The 20,713-nt window shown below is 49.2% G+C and overlaps 1 protein-coding gene across 1 annotated transcript in view; it reads right to left on the bottom strand.

Moving 5' to 3' along the window:
• TMEM178B (transmembrane protein 178B) overlaps positions 1–20,713 on the bottom strand; it is a 336,563-nt gene that overhangs the window by 28,263 nt on the left and 287,587 nt on the right. Inside the window, exon 3 of the mRNA XM_025854845.2 lies at positions 3,988–4,125. Within this exon, the coding sequence (XP_025710630.1) occupies positions 3,988–4,125 (138 nt within the window). The remainder of the gene's footprint in view (positions 1–3,987; positions 4,126–20,713) is intronic.

The following is a 20,713-nucleotide window of genomic DNA, read 5'->3' as shown; positions in this document are numbered from 1 at the left end:
CGCGACCTGGGGGGTGGCAGAGACGACGGGTGTCCTCCAGGAGCGCGTGGGCAGGGCGGGGGCTGGGTGTTCCCACGCAGTTCATGGATCTGTGTCCATGCGGGGTCTCGAGGTCCCCCCGCGCGAGAATTACACGAGCCCGTAGCAGCCCCATGCTCCCCCACCGTGCTGTCTTTCCCCCATGTCATCCTGTCCCCGAGCTTCTGAATGCCACGATGATTCACCAAGACACTCGTCTCTGGCAGCTGCTTGGACCCAGTTGGTGCTGCGCCAGTCTGCGCTAGCGTCGTTCCCCGAGGCCCTGCCAAAGGGGAAACTGGCTCCCACCCACCCCCCAGCACCCCCCAGCCTCCTGGCCCGACAAAGCTGCCCTGCTTAATTAACAGCCTCCTCTGCGCGGAGCATTAATTCAATAATTTGTTGCTAGTTACTTCACGAGGTACAGGGTCTCCTCTGTTAAAGCTGGGCACTAGTTAAATCTGGAACAGAGGGCTGCACGGCGCGGGCCATCCTCCTTCACAGTGGAACAGAGAAGAGGCTGTTAAGAGAACTCTGCTGGCTTGTTTTTGTTTTTGTGTCTGGGCCCTGGTAGTTTCAACCAACGTCAAGTGAAATTCCACCCTTGGACTCCTGACTCCAAATTTACCTTTTTTTCATGCGTGCAGACTCTTCTTCTTCCATCTGCTCACCACACCCCTGCATGGCCAGCCCCTGGCCCCCTGCTGTGGTGGGTCCCCACCAGCTGTTCCTGTAACTCAGTCTAATCCTTTGGGCCCCAGTCTGTGCTCAGTTAGATGCCTGGAATGCCAATCTGGGCGAAAGCTAGAGCCCTGAGGCCTTTTTTGTCCCACTTTGCCATAAATACCTGTAGTCTGAGTGACTGACTGTTTTGCCTTATGCATGAGGTGGCTGTCACCGTAGCGGACTCTCTGAGCACTGGAACAGGCCAACCCTACAAGGTCCACTCCTAGAGGGCAAGCGCTGGTCACGTTCTGGGAGGGTTCGGTGCCGACACATGGGGTTTTATAGGTCAAAGCATCCTTTCCGGGTGGACCCCTGGGCCTCTCAGTGCTCCCTCTGCTGAGCAGGGGATGGGGGGGGTAGGGCACCTTCTGCTCCTGAGTCAGCTCCCTCTTCCAGCTAACTGAGCCAAATTCACGGGGTCAGCAGCTGCTCTGGGCATCTGGACTCCCATGGCTGTGTTTGGCCTCACTGGAAAGGATACGAACCTGAGGAGGAAGACAGTGTTCTTCCACCCTTTGGAGCTTCAGCTTCCCCAAAAGGCCCCCGTTCGAGAGATCAGCCCTTCGTGGCTCTGTCCCCGTTCTCCGTTGGAGCCTGGCCTGATGGTGCCATGAGGTGTGTGGACACCCGTGCTCTCCCCAGCCTCTTTTGGGAGGCGATGACTCTACTTATGGACACAGGTAACAAAGCTCCAGGGCGGATGGAATGGGTTAACTCCAACCAGGACAGTGCCCCAATCGGCAAGAAACAGCTCTTAGAACAGCAACTTCTCCAAAGCCCTTCTTGATGCTAACATTTTAACATGAACTATGATTTTGCCATAAAAAAAAAAAAAATACAGTGCACGTCCTAGAAAGCAGATTTCGCTGAGCCCCTCAGTAACCAGGGCTCGGAGAGGTCCGTGCAGCAACAACCGACGTCCTGTAATAGCACTTGCCTCTCTCTTGCCGCATAAGGCTTCGAGAAATAGTCGTGAGAGGTGGGGGAGTAGAGGGAAGAAAGCAGGCAAATCACGAAAGGTCTTGGCCAACCGGTTCACCCCTAGAAGCCTAACATTTTACCACTGGAGAGAACTTTAAAGTTCAGCTATTTCACAGGTTCTCACCCCTGCCTGCACATGGGATCACCTCCAGAAGTCCTGCTGGGACTGCTCTGGGGTGAGAGCCCAGCATCAGTATTTTTAAGAGCTCTTCAGGTGCCTGGTGTGTGCGGTGACTGAGGAGCATGACGGAGACAAAAGGTGAGCCAGGAACCCACTCATGCACCCGGTAGGGCGGGGCCTCTGCCCCTAATCAATCAAAGCTTTCAGACCAGGAACCCACTCATGCACCCGGTAGGGCGGGGCCTCTGCCCCCAATCAATCAAAGCTTTCAGACCGTGGCCCCAGAGCCCTGGACCTCCCGGCTGTGCGCAGGGCTCCAGGCCCCCACACCTCCTTTGGAGAGAGTTCCCACCCATGGCCCCAGGTGAGCAGGAAGGGCCCCTGACCCCACCCTGGTCACAGCTGTGGGCCCCGCCATGGTCCCTCAGTTCTGGCCTGCTTACTGCCTGACCGATGGTGTGTGATCCGGCGAGATGGCCAGTCACATACTTCCTCGGTCTCTCTGGAAGCTGACTTGAGCCACCCAGAAGGAAGCTGTCAGGAGGGTTGAAAGGTCCTGGAGGCTTAGCACCTGGGCTGGCTGTGAGCCTTCCTCGGGACCTGGAGAGAGGGGCGCGCGTGCAGGGAGCTGCAAACACCTCGAGACGGTGAGGATGAAAGAGTGTCAGCTCCCAGAGCTCGAGGATTCCTGCTCTGCCTGAGGCCTGTTTGCTCAGCTTTTCTCCGATTCCTGGGAGACCTTTCTAGAGCCTTAGAAAAGACCACTTCCTGGAGCCTGTCTGTGTATCACCGAAAGTGTCTTAGAGGGAACGCTCACTACAAACAGAGCCACTCCACTTTTATCTTTTTACGTTTCAGGGTCTGTGGGAGCCTTTGAATGACTGGAGGGTGAAAACAAAAAGGTCTCTGCCATTGGCTAAAACAGAGTGCAGAGGTCGGGGCTGAGCCCAAGCCTCGCTTCACGGAGGACACGGGGCACGGACAAAGGACGGGCAGGTCCTGTGGGCCTGTATCTGAGGGAGACCAGGAGGAGGGGTGTAGGGGCCGCTAGAGAGCCCTCCTCGCTCCCCCGGGACCGCAGGTGTGGTGCATCTGACTCTGGGGCACAGGGCTCGGTCAGCCTGGAAAGCCTCATCTTGTCTCTGGCTCATGATGGCTGTGCGTCAGGGGTATGGGGGCAAACAGTCGGGCCCCAGGACGAATCCCGCAATTCTCTTCTGCCAACCGCCGGCTCGACTAGCCCTCAGGCGTCTCTCCCCGCAGCCAGAGACAGTAGCCGCCTTTCTGCAGGCTCCCATCTCTGCCCAGAACCCCTGCGTCAGGCACTTCACAAAAGGGGACCCGAGCTGGCCATAATAAGCATGTGGCCCCTAAAGTCTAACAGACGTTATTTGCATATGGAGGACTCGCTTTCCTGTCTTCCCACAAATACGACCAATTCCCGCTGTCCAAGCCCAGCTCCCCTCCACCCAGCTCCACGCGGTGCACCAACCCACTTCTCCTTCCAGAGTAGACCCGAGGGGGAGCTTCAGCTCTGGACCGAGACTGCAGGGAAGAGAGAGGCGCACGCAGAGTGTGTACCAACCTGACTTCCCGTGGACTGGAACCTGTTTCTGCCCAGCCATACAGTTCTCTGTATCTACAACCTTTTACAGGGACGCTGGGCCAGTTCGGTGGCCGCGACACCAGCAGAGAATAAGGGAGACAGATGTAAGAGAAGGTCTAGCCCTGTCTACCACCCTCAGACCGCCTTATTTGGAAACGGTAGCAGCATTGAGGACTCATAAATCAAGGGTGAAGATAGGCTTCTGAAAAGGAAATTGCCCAGCCTCCCTCCCCCACCCCACAAAGCCCGATATGTGCATAAAATGCCGGAGCATTTTCTGAGGTCGTGCTCTCTCTGGGTCTGATACTTCTCTCCGCGCCGCGGCCACCCCATCTTTCGCACACCAGGCTGTCAGGGTGAAGGATCACATCTTATTAGCCTTTGCATCCCCAGAAGCTGGTACAGTGGCAGAGAGCTACAAGGAACTCAAAAACTGTTTGATGAATGAATGAATGAATGTCCCCTGGCCACTCTCCCAGAATCCCAGGAGCCAGGACTTTTGCCCCCCAAGAGGCCCCCAAGCCTGCGGCCTTACCTCCCATGAGGAAGAGAAGCCCTGCCACATACTGCATAAGGCCTCGGTCCCAGCAGCAGCCCAGCACGCCGACGATCCAGCCGAAGAGAATGATGGCCACCGCCATGCCCATGAAGCCGGCTGTCATCCTGCGCAGGTCTGTGGGGAAGCAGTGGGACAGAGGTTAGCTTCAGAACCTAGAACTCAGGGCCAAGGTGGATCCTGGCCCTGGGCAGAAGTGGGGAGCGGGAAGGCAGCCTACCCTTCTCAGACAGGTTTGTACAACTGAGCTCCCTTGGTAAAGGAGAGCGCCCCTGATGGTAGCTATCCTCGCGTGCAAAAAGCAGGCCAGGACAGCTGGGTTCATAAGCATCGGGGGAGATCGTCACCGTCACTGGTGTCATTTCTTATACACCTCCTTGGTGCCAGGTGTAGCACTGTCCTTCGCAAGCAACTGGCTCAACCGTTTGAGACAGGTACTGTCTTTATCCCTATTTGAAAAACGGAGTGAACTGCTGAAAGCCATACAGAGAACGAGTGGCAGAACAGGACATCAAGCCCAGATCTGTATGGTTCCTGGGCGCTACCCTTCTTAGCTCCTTCTGGGCATCATCCACCTCTTGGGGAGAAATGGGCCTTTGGAGGAAGGCGAGGTCTTGGCAGGCTGACTGCACCTGCCAGGAGCACCCTCCCTTCCCTCCAGGGTCGGCTGGGCTCCCAGGGGCTCAGCTTTCCCTGCATGTGGGGCTGCAGGGGGGGAGCCACACATCCTGCTCTCACACGGAGCCCCTGGGCAGGCCTCTTCCGCTTCCAGGACCCAGGTCAGCCCAGCTTTCTGGGTCTGGCCTTTCCCTGTCCCACACCTCACTGACTCCGCCGTACAAAGCCGACGTGGGTACCAGGCAGGAGAAGGGCTGTCAAAAATGGCAGTATTTTTAGTGGAAGAGCGAGGGCAGAGCCGCTCTCACATCTCAGCCTCCCTCATTCAGCACCTTGCCCTTGGCTCTCTCCACTGCCCTCCACTGTGCGCCCCCACCAGCCTCCCACGCCCTCCTTGGCATCCAGCCTTCTTACCCCCTTCTGGGTAACACCCTAGCTGCTTGTCCTTGACTCCCCCCACTCTGCCCCAGCGCCCACCGGCCTGCAGCTCCCTGTCCACCTCTGTGGTCCGTGCGGAGCCCAGCTGCCAGCCCCAGTCCCAGCCCCAGTCCTGCCAATGAGGCTAAATAGGAGCAAGCCATCTGCCCCGCCTCTGCACCCAGGGGCTTGCCGGAGCAGCCTGGAGGACCCCATGGGCATTCCCCTCCCTCAACAGGAGGGAGGGAGAGTGAAGGGTAGAGGGGAGGGCACTCGACAACAAACTACATACATCCACACCCCAGGGAAGCCTGGGTCAAGCTCATCTCATCCCTCACAAGTCCCCGGCAGGTTTCTGCAGACCCCGAGGGCCCCATCCCCTCTGTTCCTCTCCCACTTCAGTCACCCCCAGCAGGAGCCATGGCAGACCCCGGCACAGTTAGGCCAGAGAACTCTCAGTCATCTCCCCTCGGAAGAGGGGTTCGGTCCACGCTCCTTGACCTGACACGGACGATGAGACGCTGGCAAACCCTCCCCTCCCAGGAGGAGCTGGCTGGGGCGTGGGAGGGGGGGCAAAGGAGAACAGCCTGGATGGGAAGCAGGACAGGACCCTGTGGCAGAGGCAGAAATCCATCCACGGACTTCTGCCACGGATCTCATCCACAGAATCCATCCAGGTTCCTGCTCTAGCTGCTCTCCTCGGTCCTCGCCTCTCCAGCCCGGAATGCCTACCCTGGCCAGGGAGACATAATACCCATTATAGTCACTGATGGGAACTGCCAGGGCTGCCTAATTACCATGCAATTACCAGGCCACACTACGCAGATGGCGCCGATCGCTGATGTGGCCGGGGAAGCTTCCCGGCCCGGCTCCCTGCTTCCGTGCTCAGGCACCCACAGCCCTCTGGAAAGGAGAGGTGCAGTCTTGCCAGGCGCACAGGCACTCAGCCTGGGAGCTAACTGCCGTGGTTGTGCTGGCCCCCATCTCCCCACACGGTTCTTCTGCTGCCACCTGCTCAGCCCTTCTTCCTTCGCCGCCACCCACGGTCCTTCGAGTGAGCCAGGCCCGAGCTGCCTCCTTGGTAGAGAAGAAACCCCCCCTTGACGTGTGAGTCCATCTGGGCTGACCCCTGGAAATGCTTCATCCACTCTCCACTGTAGTCAAGGGCAAGGAGGCGGCGGGAGTGGGGAAGGAAAGGTCGGTATTTTTGGAATAAAGTAGGTTCATATCCCGCTTAAGCACATCAAGAAATTTCGTTCTGTGCCCCTGTGAGACCACTGGTTCCCTTTTCAGTGCATGAGGGGCTTCTGAAATCTTGGCCCATTTGGCAGCACTGGAGACAGACAACATCGCTGAAGCCACAGAGCCCCCTCCCCCCGCAACCACTGCACTTGGCCTTGCTCATGGGAAGGCCTTCCTGATCTTCAGGCTCTGCAGATCCAAGGGAGCAAAGGTACTGCCTGGGGGATCACGTGGACAGTGTGTCCTGTAAGGCGTGCGCCCTTGGGCCTGGAATGGACAAAGGGGCGGGACAGGAAAAGGAAATGCAATTGGAGGAAGTGGGAAGGTCATCATGGTTGCAAGAGGAAAGCCAAGTCTAGGACTTAGAGGAAAGGCAGAGAGCCAGAGGCATGAAGAAGATGATTTCTCTTGCAAAAGTTCTGAGACAGGGAACTGTCACCTGTGTCCCAGGTCCGAGAGGGGCTGTGGCCCTCGGGCACAGATTAGGGGCACTTTGGGGCCGGGCTAAGTTGTTGATCTGGAAAGCAGGATGAAGACCAGAGGTCAGGCCCAAATACTTTCACTGGCTGGGAGGATTTTTACCGTCATCGCATGAGGCTGAATTTTCAGAGCCATGCATGTGTGGTTGGGTATTTTGTCCTCAGACCTATGTAGTAATTCAGTGCAGCCACCACAACAGCTTGCAAGGGATACAGGACAAGAAATAGTCTTATTTTCCAGACAGCAAAGCAAGATCCAAAGAAGTTAAATAATTTTTCGACAAACCAGTGACATAAAGGAAGAGTGAGTTGTGTGGGAAAATAAAATTAATAACGCAGTTAAAGACCTGCTGGGTTGTCATGGCGATTGAACAAATGTATCGAGCATTTCTTCCTCCCAGATATGCTGAGAACTACAGTTCCGTGATTTTTTTTTTTCCCCCAAAGATAGGCATCCACAAGGACGGGCAAGCATGACAGGAAACAACCCAGGACCAGAAGCGGCAAAGCTGGTGGACGGTGCACTTGACTAGAGCCCAACTAGATGCCACCATGGGCAAGCTGCAAACCAACCCACCGCGGCGCCCAGAGACCCATGAACGGGCAGCCTCAGGTTCTTCTGGATCAGGCCATTAGTTACCCAGAGGGGAGGAGCATAAATAACCAGGATTTGGTGGAAGCCGTGGGAGATTGAACTAGATCCCTCGATCCCCTCACCCACCCCACAATGCTGGGGTCTACCCACCCCTCCCCTCCCCGGGAGGGTAGAGTGGGGGTACCTAGCACTGTGGTTGACAAGCTCAGCAAGGCTCATTCCACGTAGGTGATTAAGTGACCGTTCACAAACAGAATGTTGAATGCTTGCCCCTGGGACCCTGGCCCCCTTCTACTCAGCCCCCAGATGCTGACTGCCTGGCTTCTGCTGTCTAGTCCGGGGACCGGGAGAGGTCTTTCCAGTGATGACCAGCACAGGAGGAAAGACCTAGGCACCCAGCACTGGGGGAGCCCCACAGGCAGCCCCTCCCACCACTCTACCATGGAGCTTCCCATTGACAAGCACCCCCCCCAACCCAGTGCTTCCAGGCAGCGCTCTGGCCCCGCCCCCTGACAATCCAGTACCTATAACCTGGGTGCCAAAGAACTTGAGGAAACAAGCCACAGAGAGAAGAGGCAATAATTCAAAATTATTATTAATATTCCAAGAGAGGCAAGACACGAAACATATTTTGTCTCCATGAAATAAGAACAGGAGTCTATTGAAAACATCTGGAGAACAAAACCAACCCCTTCAAATAGCGGAGTCAAAGTCACTGAAATTTGTATTATAAAATCATTTCTAATTTATGTATTAACAGGCTATCATGTTCCCAAAAAATGATGTAAGGAGGCTTACAGGACACACACAGTGTAGCAGGATAAAAATAATGAGAAAATGAAGGGAAGAGAAAATAAAGGGAAGAAGCAGCTGGATCTCACATGCATGCGGGAGGTCCTTAGGAAGGAAATGATGCTTGCTGCACCTGAATTGAAAGGCAGTACACATGGTTTCCATTGTCTTGAAATCTTTGTTGTTTCCTGTTTGCACTTGAGTAAATCCCGTTTGCCGCTCTGCCTGTGGAATGAGCCAGGTGCTCACGAAGGCCTCATTCCTGCCCATCTGCATTGCCCCGTGTGCCTACTTGCTCTCCTGGGGAGTAAGAGACCACCTGTTTCACTCTCTGTGAAGGGTTGGATTCTGTATCCATGAACTTAACGTAGCTTGTATCTCATTCCCCATTTCTTCCTGCCTTCTTAGAAAAGAAAGAAAACCCAACTCATGTATCTGAAGCCTTGTGAAAATATTATGCAGGGTGGACCTAAGAATAATCCCCTTAGAAAGAGCCCGGGATGATGAGTTGGACTCTGTGGGCCAAAGCTGAGATAGAGAAAAATCTTCTCATGAATCCTATTGGGTTCGAGCCCATCATCTGTATTCCATGACCCAAGCGCTTAACAGTCTAAGTTTTGAAATGAGAAAGGTGCATTCTCAACTTTTTAGAAAAAGAATTTAGTTCAGCACAGTGGAAATGGTGTGCACAAGGGGGTGGATAATGAGGGGGGATGGAGGACGAAAGGCAAGGGGAACCATTAAATAGAACCAGAAAAAGCAGTTCTCCCTCACAGAAAAATTTTGATTTTGAAATTTACACTCCTATTAACATTTAAATTGAAAGGTATTGCTTGCAACTCTACACGGGAAACCAGGATATCTGCATTTAAATAAATACCACTTAGAGAGGGAAAATATATAGGCGGGCTCTGAATATCTTTCTATTTGCTTTTTAAAGACCTTGCACAGAAAAATGATGATTGTAATTTTTTTTCTCATCAAAAAAGCCCCCTCAAACTCCACAAAAAACAGTGAAGGTAAGTATGCATTAGACCCTCCTGAGATGGTACCCAATGGAGATGGGGGGTGAGGATGCTGTATTCAACAGCCCCAGAGTCAAGAGTGTGGAGTAACCAGCAACTCCATGGTCCTCACTGGCCACATGGGGCATGTCTGGGTTAGCCTTGTTTGCTGCAAGTTCTCGCTCTGCATGATATGAGCATATCACTCAGGCTCCAAGGGTGGAAGAGTGTGGGCCAACTTGGGAGCTGGACATTCATTCATGAATTCATCAGTCCCTTGGGGTTCAAGGTCACAGGAACTGGAAGGTAGAACAAGATGGTGAGGCCAGAACTCAAGTGCTTTTTGCCCCCAAGGGATCAGCCCGGGAAGCAAGAAAGAGAGAGAGTCTTTCAATGAATATGTCAGCTATGGGATTAACTCAGGACAAACGGATTCAAATGAAAAGGAGTATTCCAGGACCAAATTACTGTACACCAACCATGTCTGAAGCAAGTGGGGGTCTGGTTCTGGGTAACCATATAGAGATTTGACAGTTGAGGATGGAAGCCCAGATTCTTGGACTCAGACTGCCTGCTTCAACATATGGCCCTGCCTTGTACTGGCTGTGTGAACTTGAGCAAGTTAGCCCATCTCTCTGGATCTCCGTCTCTGCACTTGTGAGTGGAGGTTATGACAGTACTTGCTTCAGAGGGTTATTAAAGAGGATTAAGTCAGGGGTGCCTGGGTGGCTCAGTCGGTTGAGTGTCTGCCTTCGGCTCAGGTCATGGGATCGAGTCCCTCATCGGGTTCCATGCTCGGCGAGGAGCCTGCTTCTCCCTCTCCCTCTGCCTGCCTGTCTGCCTACTTGTGATCTCTCTCTCTGTCAAATAAATAAATAAAGTCTTTAAAAAATAAAAAAAAAATTAAATTAAAAAAAGAGGATTAAGTCAGTTAATGTGTCTAAAATGCGTAGAACAGAAGCTGGCACAAAGCTAGAGCTACAGAAATATGTATAGAAATGGAAGTCACTTTACAGTCACTCTTTTTCACGTTCCCCATCTCTTGCATTTGCTATCCGTGGCATAAAAAGGGCTGAGTAACAAGTCAGGGTTAGCCCCTAATTAAAGATCGGGTACCCAGAGGGAAGAGCCTTCTAGAGTCTGTTCTTATGCCTCTCGGGTACCTAGAGAAGCTGATGGGAAGGCTTCATCTTTCTATTTATTACTACTGAGATGCATCCACCCTGGAGTGTGGATGCTTCCTCTCCTCTAAAGACCAAGCAGCTGGAGGCTGCAGCAGCTGACAGCAGAGGTGCTGGTGGCCACAGAGGCTGTCAGAACCCTGGGCTCTCACAGTGAGCGCTGCATAGACTAGAAGGGAGAGACACGGGCAGGACCCCAACTCCACTGCGAGGGCTCCCGTGATCGTTCATTAAAACTGAAACAGAGAAGTAGCTAATGGGAGACTTGGCCTAGAGCTTTCTTTTAGAGTGTAAGTTTGGTTCAGCATAATGTGGCTATATTTAAAAAGTTATTTTTATATGAAAACAAAACAGCTCTTAGGTCTGCCTGACTTGCTTTGATCCCTGAAAGGTCCTTCAGAACTGCCCTCTGCCTATCCCTGTGTCTCCATCTCTCTCCAAGCCCCCCAGGTTCCGGTCGTAGTGGATGGAGATTCCCCCCTCTGTCCTTGAGGGCACTGTGCTCTCTGCCAACATGGCTGCCCACCTGCTCGGCCTGCAAGCTTCTCATCATCCTTAAAGGTATCCCTAACAAGTCCACATCTGGGAGGCTTCCGGGCATGTTAGCAGACACTGGTGTCCGGTGCCCAGGCTCCTCCAGCCCTGAGTTCTCACGTATCTTCTTGTAATCACTCATGTCTCCCTCCCTCCAGTAAATGCAAGCTTGTTCAGGGCTGTGCTCATGTCTGGGTGTCTTTCCCATCCCCGGTGCATGGCCAGACATAAGCAGGTGCTCAATAAATGTTGGCTAGACCTGGCAGGCCAGAAAGGACTGGCATGATATCTTTAGAGCACTAAACGAAAAAAATATGCAGCCAAGAATACTATATCCAGCAAGGCTGTCATTGAAAATAGAAGGAGAGGTAAAAAGCTTCCAGGACAAACAAAAACTAAAGGAATTTGCAAACACAAAACCAGCCCTGAAAGAAATATTGAAAGGGGTCCTCTAAGCTAAGAGAGAGCCTAAAAGCAGCATAGATCAGAAAGGAACACAGACAATATACAGTCACAGTCACCTTACCGGCAATACAATGGCACTAAATTCCTATCTTTCAATAGTTACCCTGAATGTAAATGGGCTAAATGCCCCAATCAAAAGACACAGGCTATCAGATTGGATTAAAAAACAAGACCCATCAATATGCTGTCTGCAAGAGACTCATTTTAGACCCAAAGACACCCCCAGATTGAAAGTGAGGGGGTGGAAAACCATTTACCATGCTAATGGACACCAAAGGAAAGCTGGAGTGGCAATTCTTATATCAGACAAATTAGATTTTAAAACAAAGACTGTAATAAGAGATGAAGAAGGACACTATATCTTACTTAAAGGGTCTATCCAACAAGAAGATCTAACAATTGTAAATATCTATGCCCCGAACATGGGAGCAGCCACTTTTATAAGGCAATTAATAACAAAAACAAAGAAACACATTGACAACAATACAATAATAGTGGGGGACTTTAACACCCCCCTGACTGAAATGAACAGATCATCTAAGCAAAAGATCAACAAGGAAATAAAGACTTTAAATGACACACTGGACCAAATGGACTTCACAGACATATTCAGAACATTCCATCCCAAAGCAACGGAATACACGTTCTTCTCTAGTGCCCATGGAACATTCTCCAGAATTGATCACATCCTAGGTCACAAATCAGGTCTCAACCGATACCAAAAGATTGGGATCATTCCCTGCATATTTTCAGACCACAGTGCTTTGAAACTAGAACTCAATCACAAGAGGAAAGTCGGAAAGAACTCAAATACATGGAGGCTAAAGAGCATCCTACTAAAGAATGAATGGGTCAACCAGGAAATTAAAGATGAATTAAAAAAAATTCATGGAAACCAATGAAAATGAAAACACAACTGTTCAAAATCTTTGGGATACAGCAAAGGCAGTCCTGAGAGGAAAGTATATAGCAATACAAGCCTTTCTCAAGAAACAAGAAAGGTCTCAAATACACAACCTAACCCTACACCTAAAGGAGCTGGAGAAAGAACAGCAAATCAAGCCTAAACCGAGCAGGAGAAGAGAAATAATAAAGATCAGAGCAGAAATCAATGAACTAGAAACCAAAAGAACAGTAGAACAGATCAACAAAACTAGGAGCTGGTTCTCTGAAAGAATTAACAAGATTGACCCCTGGCCAGACTTATCAAAAAGAAAAGAGAAATGACCCAAATCAACAAAATCATGAATGAAAGAGGAGAGATCACAACCAACACCAAAGAAATACTAACAATTATAAGAACATATTATGAGCAACTCTATGCCAGCAAATTAGATAACCTAGAAGAAATGGGTGCATTCCTAGAGATGTATCAACTACCACAACTGAACCAGGAAGAAATAGAAAACCTGAACAGACCTATAACCACTAAGGAAATTGAAGCAGTCATCAAAAATCTCCCAACAAACAAAAGCCCAGGGCCAGATGGCTTCCCAGGGGAATCCTATCAGACATTTAAAGAAGAATTAATACCTATTCTCCTGAAACTGTTCCAAAAAATAGAAATGGAAGGAAAACTTCCAAACTCATTTTATGAGGCCACCATTACCTTGATCCCCAAACCAGACAAAGACCCCATCAAAAAGGAGAATTACAGACCCATATCCTTGATGAACATGGATGCAAAAATTCTCACGAAAATACTAGCCAATAGGATCCAACAGTACATTAAAAGGGTTATTCATCATGATCAAGTGGGATTTATCCCTGGGCTGCAAGGTTGGTTCAACATCCACGAATCAATCAACGTGATACAATACATTAACAAAAGAAAGAACAAGAGTCATATGATCCTCTCAATAGATGCAGAAAAAGCATTTGATAAAGTACAGAATCCTTTCTTGATCAAAACTCTTCAGAGTATAGGGATAGAGGGTACATACCTCAATATCATAAAAGCCATCTATGAAAAACCCACAGCGAATATCATTCTCAATGGGGAAAAGCTGAGAGCTTTTCCCCTAAGGTCAGGAACATGGCAGGGATGTCCACTATCACCACTGCTATTCAACATAGTATTAGAAGTCCTAGCCACAGCAATCAGACAACAAAAAGAAATCAAAGGCATCCAAATCGGCAAATAGGAAGACAAACTCTCACTCTTTGCAGATGATATGATACTGTATGTGGAAAACCCAAAAGACTCCACCCCAAAACTGCTAGAACTCAAACAGGAATTCAGTAAAGTAGCAGGCTATAAAATCAATGCACAGAAATCAGTGGCATTCCTATACACCTCTCTTCTGTCTTGTATGTGTCACGACAGAAGAGAGACAAATCTAGGAGTCGATCCCATTTACAATTGCACCCAAAACCATAAGATACCTAGGAATAAATTTAACCAAAGAGGCAAAGGATCTGTACTCAGAAAACTATAAAATACTCATGAAAGAAATTGAAGAAGACACAAAGAAATGGAAAAACGTTCCATGCTCATGGACTGGAAGAACCAACATTGTGAAGATGTCAATGCTACCTAGAGCAATCTACACATTCAATGCAATCCCCATCAAAATACCATCCACTTTTTTCAAAGAAATGGAACAAATAATCCTAAAATTTGTATGGAACCAGAAGAGACCCCGAATAGCCAGAGGAATCTTGAAAAAGAAAAGCAAAGCTGGCAGCATCACAATTCCAGACTTCCAGCTCTATTACAAAGCTGTCATCATCAAGACAGTATGGTACGGGCACAAAAACAGACACATAGATCATTGGAACAGAACAGAGAGCCCAGAAATGGACCCTCAACTCTATGGTCAACTCATCTTTGACAAAGCACGAAAGAATGTCCAATGGAATAAAGACAGTCTCTTCAACAAATGATGTTGGGAAAATTGGACAGCCACATGCAGAAGAATGAAACTGGACCATTTCCTCACACCACACACAAAAATAGACTCCAAATGGTTGAAAGACCTAAACGTGAGACAGGAGTCCATCAAAATCCTAAATGAGAACACAGGCAGCAACCTCTTCTACCTCAGCCGCAGCAACTTCTTCCTAGAAACATCGCCAAAGGCAAGGGAAGCAAGGGCAAAAATGAACTCTTGGGATTTCATCAAGATAAAAAGCTTTTGCACAGCCAAAGAAACAGTCCACAAAACCAAAAGACAACCGACAGAATGGGAGAAAATATTTGCAAATGACATATCAGATAAAGGGCTAGTATCCAAAATCATAAAGAACTTATCAAACTCAACACCCAAAGAACAAATAATCCAATCAAGAAATGGGCAGAAGACATGAACAGACATTTTTCCAAAGAAGACATCCAAATGGCCAACAGACACATGAAAAAGTGCTCAACATCGCTCGGCATCAGGGAAATCCAAATCAAAACCTCAATGAGATACCATCTCACACCAGTCAGAATGGCTAGAATTAACAAGTCAGGAAACGACAGATGTTGGCGGGGATGTGGAGAAAGGGGAACCCTCCTACACTGTTGGTGGGAATGCAAGCTGGTGCAGCCACTCTGGAAAACAGGATGGAGGTTCCTCAAACAGTTGAAAATAGAGCTACCATACGATCCAGCAATTGTACTGGGTATTTACCCCAAAGATACAAATGTAGAGATCCGAAGGGGTATGTGCACCCCAATGTTTATAGCAGCAATGTCCACAATAGCCAAACTGTGGAAAGAGCCAAGACGTCCATCGACAGATGAATGGATAAAGAAGATGTGGTATATATACACAATGGAATATTATGCAGCCATAAAAGGGAATGAGATCTTGCCATTTGCAACGACATGGAGGGAACTGGAGGGTGTTATGCTGAGTGAAATAAGTCAATCAGAGAAAGACATGTATCATATGACCTCGCTGATATGAGGACTTCTTAACCTCAGGAAACAAACTGAGGGTTGCTGGAGTGGTGGGGGGTGGGAGGGATGGGGTGGCTGGGTGACAGACATTGGGGAGGGTATGTGCTATGGTGAGCGCTGTGAATTGTGCAAGACTGTTGAATCACAGATCGGTACTTCTGAAACAAATAACGCAATATATGTTAAGAAAAAAAAAAAAGAAGAAGATAGCAGGAGGGGAAGAATGAAGGGGAGTAAGTCGGAGGGGGAGACGAACCATGAGAGACGATGGACTCCGAAAAACAAACTGAGGGTTCTAGAGGGGAGGAGGATGGGGGGATGGGTTAGCCTGGTGATGGGTATTAAAGAGGGCACGTTCTGCGTGGAGCACTGGGTGTTATGCACAAACAATGAATCATGGAACACTACATCAAAAACTAATGATGTATGGTGATTGACATAACAATAAAAAATAAAAATATAAAAAAAAAACTAAATAAATGTTGGCTAAATGAGCTCACCATCCCACCCTGCCACAGTTACTAAAACTGTGTGCAGCATGGCATAAAATAGGGTGAGGGGGATGTACCTGCCCAATTCAGTGCCCTGCAGTGACTCAAATGTCACGGTGACTGGAAGCCAATTTCTCTCTCCTCCAATCTGATTTTATTTTTAAAAGCCAATAGTACCTATCACTTAACAATCCCATAATATAGTTGTTTATTGTATACAAACAAAACATCACCAGAGGTCCAGGTTCCAGATCGCATAGAGCCATGCGGCATGGTTTAATGACACAGGATACCCCACAGATTCCGAACCCAACAGACCTTTTTGCACCGCACCTCCCCCCAGGTCAGGAAGAGATTGTAGGGGGAAAGATAGTTGCTGTAGAACCAAGAAGTGGTTTCTGGGTCAGAAGACAGGCTTGAGCTTCCCCCTCCTCATCCCCACCTCCGGAGTCAAGAGCTGCCATAAACAGGGATATTATGTGATGCTGCCACATACAAATCACATCCATTGTCAAAACAATGGAAGGCAAATTGCAAAATGTGTACTCGCCTGATGAGCTAGGTCAGCAGCTAAACCAAGTGCCTGGAGAGAAGGAAGAAGGGAAAAAAAGCCCAGAAGTGAGAAGCAGAGTTCCAAAGCCCCAAAAAATCACAAGAATTCCTTCTCCCTGTAGCCCCATTGCTACTCCAAGGGCAGAAACCACAGAAGGGAAAGACAAAAAGGAAACTCAACTTCACCGACCAGACACACCTGGGGAGACCCCGCTCAGCACCTCGCCCTCTGTCCCCTGGGTCTTCCTACTGGGGGTGAGGAGCTGGACCACACTTTTCTCATTTTGTAGACTTAGAAAGTGAGACAAGGGAATTTCAGCCAGTGACCCAGAGACCAAGGTCACCAGCCAGGAAGAGGCAGGTCTGGGAAAGGGCCTCGGTCTACACGTGCCCCTTCCAATACTCAGACCTTTCCAGATTCGGTGCCATTTCAGACCCCAGAAGAGAACTTAACATTCAGTAGAATGTAATGGAATATGATTTGGCTATTACAATTATTCTTCTGAAGAATGTCAATGACAAGGGCAAGTTCAAAATAGACTATTAAATGAAAAGTTAACACACTTACTCTGGATGACCCCCGCAGTGCAGGTACACCCACGTGGGCAGTGCAAGGAAGAATACACCACATGTTAACAGGGAGCATTTCTGTAGGTCTGCAACCTCTTCAGGAGCTTCCTGGGTGAAATCTGAAACTGGCTCCCAGGTATACAGGGTGGGAGAGACGGAAGAGAGAGGCAGGCCACTCCATGTTGGTAGGTGGCAGGTTTAATGAGCAAGGGAACTGACTTATGAGGCTTATCTTGGGCACTGCAAGATAAGGAGACCTCCATACCTGCCCACCAAATCTTAGAAGTTTATGTAGAGGCTTCAGCTGGGTTCAGTCACATATACCGTCCAGATGGTCTCAATACCACATCACTCTCTCAAGGCTGTGTCCTTGGGGGCTGCCTCTGGGAGGAGGAAAGGCGATCAGAACCCATATTCCAAGGGCAGGGAATGGATCAGAAGCCTCGGAGGGCCAGGGTCCAGCTCCCAGGTCAACCAGTGGTCACGTCCTCTTGATCACCTCCCCGGACAACACTTTCTGGGGTGTGATATTTAGGATTTTGTTTGTTCTTTTCTACACTGGTAACGTGTGCTTTAACAATCAGATTTGGAGTTCTTTGGAGCTTTACTGTTTTTAAAGTTCAAAGTCCAAATAATGAAGCAACCTGCCCTACTGTGACAAAAGACGGGGATACCCAGCCGGGCCACAGATTTCCTGATGAGTACTGACTTTTCAAAGACAAACTACCACGGAATAGTTTCTTTTTAACAGTGGGAGCTAAAGACCTGCCATGCTCCTCCCGGGCTAACAGTGCGTACTGTGGAAACATCTACAGAGCTCAGAGCCTCCTCCACCCCACAGCCCCACACAGACCAGCATGAGTGGATGGTCAGGAGCGGGCTCCAAGCTACCGTTGCCCATAGCGGAGCTACCCCAAAACCTCCGAAAACTCACACAGATGTCTACAGCAATCTCCTTCGGCCCAAACGTCCCTTCCTCCATGGAGATCCCCAGGAACAAAGCACAGCAATATCTGTTTGAATGGCATGATGGTGTAAAAAGCAAACAAGCAAACATAACACTGAATGTTATGTTAGAAGACCTGCATTTGAGTCCTGGTTCTCCATATGCTGGCTGAATGCACTGTACAGGTCCCAGCTAAACTCTTGGTTCTGAGGCCTCACGGCTGGAAACAACATAGGACGAGCTCCCTCCCTCCATCTTCTACAGCTAGCCTGTCCAGCAGGGTAGCCACCAGCCACGTGAGTACTTGCAATCGCTACTGAGTACTTGCACTGAGACACGTGTAAGTGGGAAATACACACCAGCTGTCAAAGACTCGGTATGAATATTGCAGGAAAAATTTTTTATTGATTACATGTTGATGAATGGCTTAGATAAAATATATTATTAAAATTAATTTTATCTGCTTCTTTTTATGTATTTAACGTGGCTAAAAGAGACTTAAAATGAGATGTGTGGTTTGCAGTCTATTTCTATGGGACAGCACTGTTCTAAGAAGAGGTGTAAGACCTAGTGCTGAATGTGCTAGAAGGAGCCCCGAGCTAGTTCTGCAACCTGTAGGGCACTCGGCACCTTCGGTTTACATATAATGGGAGACTTCTCCCCACTCCCATGGGAGCTTCCTCACTCCTCCACCAGCACCATTTTAAGCCGGGGAAAGGGCCCTCGAGAGTACCACTTGGAGAGCTGCCCATGGGTACCCTAGGGAGTAGTGGATGGTACCTACCCGTGGCCTGAGAAAATGAGGCAAGAAGCTGGTTAAGGGCTACCTGTGGCCACAGAGCAATGACAAAGCCATGCATCCAGAGTCTGGTAGGGGAAGGCACCTGGGCTTCCTCCCTGGGCCACGTGAATGCCAGTGAAGAGTAAGATTCCCTTGGAAAGACTCCATCTAAGAATTTTGCCTGTAGGGGTATGATGACTACAACAGGAAGGGTCTCCATGGTCGGATGGTAGCAACTATGGAGGCTGATGGGGGGGAGTGGGGACCAGGTCAGCTGGAGGCAACAGTGGATGTCAGTCCCCATGAAGTTCCTCCAAAGGAATCACAAAGGTGCGCCAGAGAAGATGCAGCCAGCACCTGAGCTTTACCATGTGCAAGGCACCAACTCAGACAGCAGTCACACCAGGCCCTAGATCCTGTGGGCGGTCTACCTATCCTCCTCTCCCCTCCCCAACCGGAGAGGAACCAGAGCTAGTAGGGCTTAGAGATGGCAGGCGGGACAATGAGAATAAAAGACTGTACAGATCTCCCTTCTCATTGCAGGTTTCCAAGAGTGGGGACAACCCAAGCTAGGAAAGGGAGGAGATTTAAATTAGACACAAGGCTGAAAGTCTGCCACCACATCTGACTCAAATTTTAATATCTGCAAATGAAAGTTTACTCATACCTGAAAGTTACCACCCCCACGCCCCAAATCTGTGCAACTTCCCATAGAGGTCATCTCAGAATGGGGATGGGAGACCCGACAGAATGACCTTAAAAGGTTATAGTAAGAAATAGATAAAACTTGTAGCCTGCAGCCTTTTCATTAAGGTGGTTATAGATGACCCTTATATAAGTCATATCTGCGCCAAGAACGATGATAATAAAGTGAGCATTTTTTTTCTATGCCAGGCATGTCCTGTGCACTTCCTTCACGTGACCACATTTAATCTTGCCAACAAATTGAGTTTATCATTCCCTTTTACTGATGAGATAATAAGGAACTTGCCCCAAGTCAGGCAGCTTAGAAGTGGGAGACTCCAAAACCCAGGCTCTTAATCACCGTGCCCTCCAGCCTCCTAGAGTCGCTGATCAAATGAGATCTGTGACAGCCCTTTGTAAACACTAAAGTGTTACCACAAACACCAGTGATTATTTATGTTCATTGCCAGCCTACAAGGCAGAGGAACAGATACAGTGGACCCCAGTGGGCATTCCTGGCGTTACCTAATGTGTATGTAGCAGGCTCGGGGCATACCAGTCATTACAAACAACATGGGGAATACGAGTCCAATAAATCTTTATCCCCCCGCCCTGAAAAATCTTTAAATTTGCAACACTGGGAAAGTTTGTTTTCTTATTTTTAAGTATGATAAAGAAGTCTAAGGGAGGTGTGCTTACGTCTGTCCACGTACAAGCAAAAATGTTTCCCACAGCCCATGTGCACAGGACGGCAGGAGCAGGTGGTGGGGCAGAAAAAAGGGTATTTGGGAGGAGCAAGAACCACGGAGTAGTGGTGAGCACTGTCCCGGGAGCAGAGCTGGCCTTTGATCCTGTCTGGTTTCAGCTAAGTCACATTATTTCTCTGTTCGCCTGTCTGCTTTCTGAAATGGGGGTGGTACTACCTTTCCTGCCTGGAGCTCTGGGGGTAGGGATGATTCTACTCAGCAAGTGCACTTCCCAGCCTCATCTTTGCAATATGTCAGCCCGCCCCTATCTTAAGAGATAGCACACAACTGAAAAATAAAGAGCATCATTAAAACAATAATAATACATACTACTACATACATAATACATCACGAAGTCATTTTTGAGGAGTGCTGAATCATCTTAAATCAAATCAATGCTCCGGGTTGTGCACGTCCCACAGGCTGGGAGTCCCCATGCATGAGACAGCAGTGCCCCCCCCACCCCCACTGTGGTTCTCTCCCATTAAGCGGATCCTTGGTAGTGGCCAGTGATGAGTGAGTGGACTTGGTTGACCTATCCTTTCCCCTTGTGCCTCCCTCTGTGGCTTTCCTGACTTGTTTTTGGAGGCTGAGACCCAGGCTTCTCTGGCAGGTGGTTAAAGTTCATTCAAATAAAGATCTTACCAAGAAAAGGAATTCTGCAGAAAAAAACTAAAGTTATATCCTACCCTCCACGTGAAAACAATTCCATCCTCAGA

Source organism: Callorhinus ursinus, unplaced genomic scaffold, assembly GCF_003265705.2.
Source record: "Callorhinus ursinus isolate GAN/ISIS: 27379988/994484 unplaced genomic scaffold, GSC_fseal_2.0 scaffold12, whole genome shotgun sequence".
Classification (NCBI taxonomy): domain Eukaryota; kingdom Metazoa; phylum Chordata; class Mammalia; order Carnivora; family Otariidae; genus Callorhinus; species Callorhinus ursinus.
Note: the sequence above shows the minus strand (reverse complement) of the source record. Positions and strands in the feature narration are given on the sequence as shown.